This window comes from Echiichthys vipera (assembly GCF_963691815.1).
Source record: "Echiichthys vipera genome assembly, chromosome: 12".
In the NCBI taxonomy this organism is placed as follows: domain Eukaryota; kingdom Metazoa; phylum Chordata; class Actinopteri; order Perciformes; family Trachinidae; genus Echiichthys; species Echiichthys vipera.
The window spans coordinates 5,994,092-6,000,348 of NC_139837.1; the positions used below are offsets into that span (position 1 = coordinate 5,994,092).

At 40.2% G+C, this 6,257-nt stretch overlaps 1 protein-coding gene across 1 annotated transcript in view; it reads left to right on the plus strand.

Annotated features, from left to right (window-relative positions):
- slc2a2 (solute carrier family 2 member 2) overlaps window positions 1–5,750 on the plus strand; it is a gene marked incomplete at both ends in the record, with an annotated part of 7,095 nt that extends 1,345 nt beyond the window's left edge. The window contains 10 exon segments of the mRNA XM_083924539.1: window positions 289–485; window positions 697–821; window positions 1,131–1,246; window positions 1,366–1,528; window positions 2,284–2,390; window positions 3,709–3,789; window positions 4,030–4,134; window positions 4,260–4,361; window positions 5,253–5,456; window positions 5,547–5,750. Of these exon segments, the coding sequence (XP_083780665.1) occupies window positions 289–485; window positions 697–821; window positions 1,131–1,246; window positions 1,366–1,528; window positions 2,284–2,390; window positions 3,709–3,789; window positions 4,030–4,134; window positions 4,260–4,361; window positions 5,253–5,456; window positions 5,547–5,750 (1,404 nt within the window).
- Window positions 5,751–6,257: the final 507 nt, after the last annotated feature.

Here is a 6,257-nt window from a genome sequence, read left to right on the forward strand (position 1 = left end):
GGTCGGAAACCTTGTATGTCTAAAACCGTCATTTTTCAGAAATGTGAGGTTCTGCTGACAGCTTGAGGATCGAATGGTGTTACAAGCTTTTTGTAAAACGATTCATTGGTTAAAACTTTATAAAACCCACAAAGATGTGAAGGGTGACCAAAAAACCTGATTTATGAAGAAAAAGAAAAATGACAAATTATGGAGATACGAGGTTTCCGCAAGACGGCGACAGGATGTGTGTGTTAGCATGTACTGTATCTTCCTTTTGACTGCTCCTCTTGATGATCTGTGTCATAGGTCATTGAAAAGCATTATGGGCGGTCCCTGGGGGTGTGGACTGTCTTATCAGAAAACAGAACAGAAGAAGAAGAGTTCACGGAGGCGGGACAACATCCTGCCGTGATCATGTATTGGTCACTGTCTGTGGCGATCTTCTCCATTGGTGGCATGGTATCCTCCTTCCTTGTGGGATTTGTGGGAGACCTGAGAGGGAGGTGAGAAAGGATGATTGAATGAAAGAATGAAAGTGTGGTGGAATAAATAATATGGAGCATGATAAGAGTAATGAGAGGAGAGATGGAGGCAAACGTTGAAAACACTGAGTTAAACCAGCATCTGTATGAAATAATGCCCTGGTACTCTTGCCCTTATCCATCAGCTGTCTTTCTCTGTGTCTCCGCCAACTTTCTATCTCTTGTCTTGCAGGGTAAAAGGCATGTTAATGGTCAATGTTCTGGCTATAGCTGCTGGACTGCTGATGGGTCTTTGCAAGATGTGGAAACCTCACATCATGATCATTTCCGGCCGTGCTGTTATGGGCTTTTACTGTGGTACGGCAAAGCAAACGTTGTAACTTTCAATAAATACACACTTCATTTAGTTCGAAATCCCAATTTTTATGGGCTAGATGAGGCAGATCATATAGAATAGAATATAAATACTTTATTGATCCCAAGCTGGGAAATTGCAGGTTTTTGGGGGGTGTTTTTAGAATAGAAAATATTGAAAGCTAATTATTTTATATTTAAGAGGAAATTAATAAGGTTTCCTAAATTGCACGAAAACATATTGCCTTCCTGTATTGTCATATATCTAACATCAGCTGTTTGTTTAAAGTCCTCATGATGTGTGCGTTTCAGGGTTGACATCTGGGCTGGTGCCTATGTACATTGGAGAGATTGCACCCAAAGCGTACAGAGGGGCTTTGGGAACACTGCACCAGCTGGCTATTGTCATAGGCATCCTAATCAGCCAGGTGAGGTGTGATGTGTTCACACACAGAGACCCGTACACATGCAGAGCAACATCTTTGCTTAATGGCATACTGAACGTATATCCTAAACTGTATTTGTGTGTGTTTGCGTGTGAATGTAGGTAATAGGCTTGGACTTTGTATTTGGTAATGATGATATGTGGCCCCTGTTGCTTGGTCTGTCCGGAGCTCCAGCAGTGTTACAAACCTTTCTGCTGCCCCTATGCCCTGAGAGCCCACGGTACCTTTACATTTTACTGGGCAAGGAGCAAGAGGCTCGAAAAAGTAAGAGTTATACACAGCAACTCTTTATGTCATCCTTTTCCTCTCCGGTGCACTCTTATTGAAACCCTACATGCTCAATCATTCAGAAACACACAGTATATAAGCTACATAATCAATTTGAAAAATAGTAATAGTTGGTTCTTTTTTGCACAGAGTTAGATAAGAAGATCAACACCACTCTTACATTTGAGGGCTAAATACCGTATAAGGCTACAGCTGTTAGCGTAGCTTAGCACACAGACTGGAAACAGGGAAACAAACAGCTAGCCTGGCTCTGTCCAGAGATAACAAAAATACACTACCAGCACCTCTAAAAAGCTCACCAATTGACACGCTATATCTCATTTGTTTAATCTGTGGAAAAACTGCAGTCAAGAAATATTCTGGCACATTACCCTTGTTTTTTCCATGAAAGAAACAAAATGTTATGAGTAGAAGGTGTTAATTTACAGCTGCTGTAGGGTGATTTGTTACCTTTGGACAGAGCTGGCTAGTTGTTTCCCCTTTCCGGCCTTTTCTGCTAAGCTAAGTTAACTGGCTGCAGGCTGTAGATATACAAAAGTGCATTGATATTTACATTTAACTTTCAGCAAAAATAACCATATTTTCCCAAATGCAGAACTATTCCTAAGTACATTTTCCTGACAAGATTTGCATACTTTTGCTTATATTTACTTGTAATGCATCATCTTCACATTATGGTACCAATAAACTTCTTCCACCACTGCAAATAGGTAATTTATGTTGTGTTGCAGGTCTGTATCGTCTAAAGGGGCCGTATGATGTAACCCCTGATCTGGAAGAGATGAAGAGAGAGAAAGAGGAAGCAGACAAGGAGCCCCGTGTTTCTATCCTTTCTTTGGTAAGTCTCTATATGCATTAGAGAAGAGGCTGTATTGAGATATATTGCCACAACTACCTAAATATAATCTCTTGTGAATGTTATGTAAACTTCACCATCAGCAGCTTCGGAGAAAATTGATTTGGGTGTTTTCAAAAAGGATAAAGCTGATAAAGTCCCTGAGCCACAAATCCACATAAGTTCAGCGTAACATTCCTCCTTGGGGTGGACAGAGGCAATATCTCAACCATCCAAATGAATCAGTAACCAAAGTACACTGATGATCTCATGTAATGACCCAATGATAGTTAATGTTATATCATCAGTTAAAGGTTTCAATATGGAGAATGAGTAGATCATCGCCATCTAGTGTCTCAAGATCAACAACAACAACAACAACATCAAACTCACTAGAGGTTAAATATCTGGATCTCCGCACCAGACCTTTGGTCCAGTCCCAGCCTGGTCAAATGCATAAATGAACTGATGAAGTCTCTTTGATCAGAGGTGAAACGTCTTCCAAGACAAACATCCAAGTCCAGTAGCTTTTAACTTAAATTTCTTTGGGGATAACGATGACCTGGACAACAACATGGCCTACATTGACATTGACATGCCTAACAAACATAATTCCACCACTCAGGTTGCCAGGTTGGTCGGACCCTACAGTAGACCTGAGTCTGATGAGTGTATTTGAACTCACCCTTTTCGGCAAATCGCACCAAGTATTGCAGGAGAGTTTGACTGACAGTTACCGTTAGCTGCTACCATTAGCCGTTACAGCTAAGTAACCGTGAAAGTTAGCTTACCATCAAGGAGAAACGTAGCCATTTCTAGCCACTCCTTTATCTCAGTCCATCGAGTAAATTGAGTAAAAAATAAGAGCTCAAATAAGGTGCAGTAACTAACATTTTAGCATCAGAGATAACACAGATGAAGACATGCTAGATGTATAACTTGTTTAGTTTTAAAGCTTATTGAATTAATAGTAAATACACGGACATAACCTACAAAGGCTGCAGATGAAGCCATCCCAGCATGGTCGGCTCCCACGTGAAACCACAAGATCTCCCTAATACCAAAATACATTACAATACTAATTTCATGCATATACTGCAGCAAACACTAAAACAAACATGGTGGTGTTTGGAATTGCTCCATAGCTATACTCTAATCTGCATGCTGCAATAGTTTAAAACAAAGCACAAGGACAGGAAAGATAGGACAAGAAATCCACATCTGGTCATGAGTCAAACAAAAATGTATGTGCATTTTAGTCATGAGCTATAGAGCAAACGATTGCATTGACAATGTTGTACTGCTCTGTATTCCCTCCAAGATCCGCTCCTCCCTGTACAGACAGCAGCTGTTTGTCGCACTTATGATGCACCTCTCTCAACAGTTGTCTGGCATCAATGCGGTGAGTGGCAAATTAGTTAAATTCAAATTATAGTGATTCTGATTTCATTGTAGGCGCATACTGCACAGTACTGTATGTGCACATTAGCAGTCACTGTGTTTTGTTTACATGCCTAAAATGTAGCATAGGAGATCTGTATTACTCTGTGGTACAACTCTGCCAGTGTCTCTAAGCAAAGCAAATACACAAACCACTCCTTTATTATTACACTTTATAATTACGTAAAATGTATACTTGTAGATCTTTTATTACTCTACGGCTATCTTCGCACGGGCTGGTGTCAGTCAGCCAGTCTACGCCACTATAGGAGTCGGGGTCATCAACACTGTCTTCACTCTGGTGTCTGTGAGTAGCTTCATTCACATGCACACAGATGCAAAACACACAGACACGTGCATACACATTGATGAACATGCAGTGGTGTTACACACTTACATACACAAAACGAAACTATGTATTGCATATTCTAGGTTGCACTGGTGGACAAGGCTGGGAGACGTACTCTGACTCTGGCTGGTCTGGGAGGGATGTGCTGCTGTGCAGTTGCCATGACTGTAGGCCTCAAATTCCAGGTTTGTTCGATCAGGTGGCCCTGTGGCCTGCATTAGTTTCCTTTGTTCTTTACTACTTGTATTTACTCACTGAGATAAACTTGTTTAGCAGGGTCGCTCATTTTAAATATGCCTCAATGGTTGTGTTGCTCTCACCATAACATCTCTGTGACTAGTTTGTGAACGTTCGTATTGATCACATATTTAATATAAATTGTCAATACAAGCTTGAAAGTTCAGGCTTGACCTTGTTTGATAAAAAAAAATCTTAACTCAAGGTCCACTTGCCAGATTTTTTCTGGATCTTTCAACTGCATCACATGGTCTTCAGCAGAAGATGGAGTTAGTTGTGTAGAGCTCAGCTGTCATCACGTACGACAACCTTCTTTGTTTTATTGAGACGTTTTTATACTTATCCATGTTGCGGTAACATGGGGACCTTAAGTTTAAAAAAAGATGTTGTCAAATCTTTAACATTTTTTAGGGAGGGGAAATCTAAGTTATGACGATGCAGACACATTTCACTCTCACGCTGGAGGAGTCGGGGAGGTTTCACACAGGCAAAGCATCCCTGACAGCATCAACCCCAGTGTTCACAGCACGCTTTGGTGCTAAAAGAGTTGGATGTCCTCGTAAACTTGTAATAATTGTTTGAAGAGGCATGAGTGAATTGTTTATCACACTGTATTGCTTGCATGCACAGGTAGTATGCGCTCGGAACAAGCAAATGAGGCAAATGTGATTTATGAAGTTCAATAAATCATTGAAGTTAAATCACAAACATTTCATATTTGTTCAAGATAATGCAGATTAGCAATAAACACATTTCTAAGTCAGTGCTCTTTCTCAGACAGCTTTTGATGATATGAAGTAATCTGTAAACTACCCTGACATATGAACTCTTCCCTCCAGGATGAATACTCATGGATGAGCTACGTCAGCATGTCAGCCATCTTCCTTTTCGTGAGTTTCTTTGAAATTGGCCCTGGTCCAATTCCATGGTTCATAGTTGCTGAATTATTCAGCCAAGGACCACGGCCTGCAGCCATAGCTCTAGCTGGCTGCTGCAACTGGACCAGCAACTTCATCATAGCCATTTCCTTCCAATATATAGAGGTAAGCAGAAAAGACATACATATTGTAAACTCAAAAAAATCAAACACTATGTAAATCCTGATCCCTGTCTTTTTCTTTTTTTCTTTTCAGTCTTGGTTGGGTCCTTATGTGTTCATTCTGTTCGCTGTGCTGCTTTTCGGCTTCACTGTGTTTATTTATTTCCGTGTCCCTGAGACCAAGGGCAAAACGTTTGAGGAGATTGCTGCTGTCTTCCACAAGGGCCGCAAAAAGTTGTCCCAGGAGCCCAAAGAGGCTACTGAACTGCAGCAACTCAAAACATCCACAGATGCTTGAAACAACAGCGATGTATTAGTGTGGTCTATTTGTCTGTGTGTGAAAGCGGTGCCTATCTGTCAGTATTTTCCAATGTCAAGTGTTTATATACATTTATCCTTGTAGTGTTATAATAATTACTTGGTGAATTAAGGAAGGTTGGGATTTTTTTTTTTTTTTTTTTACAGAAGATGACATTTTTTTCATAATGTAAATGTGAAAGCTACACAAAAAGCAGCAGTGACACAATATCACGTGTCTCTTATATGGAATGGTGTTTACAATTTAATCCAAGGAACTACAAGAAGAGTGAATATTGGGCTTACATTGGCAAACCTCTTAATTAATGCTAACGTTGTCCTATGTCTGCCCAGATTTGTAAATAGGTAACTGTTGGCTATCATGTTTGTCCCTGTTTGCGGTTTGTTTTTGCTGGTTTACCTTTAAAAATATAGTTAAAAAACTAAAACGGTGGAAATGAACTGAAACAGTATTTTATTTGTCCGTTATACTGTGGCAATATTTGGT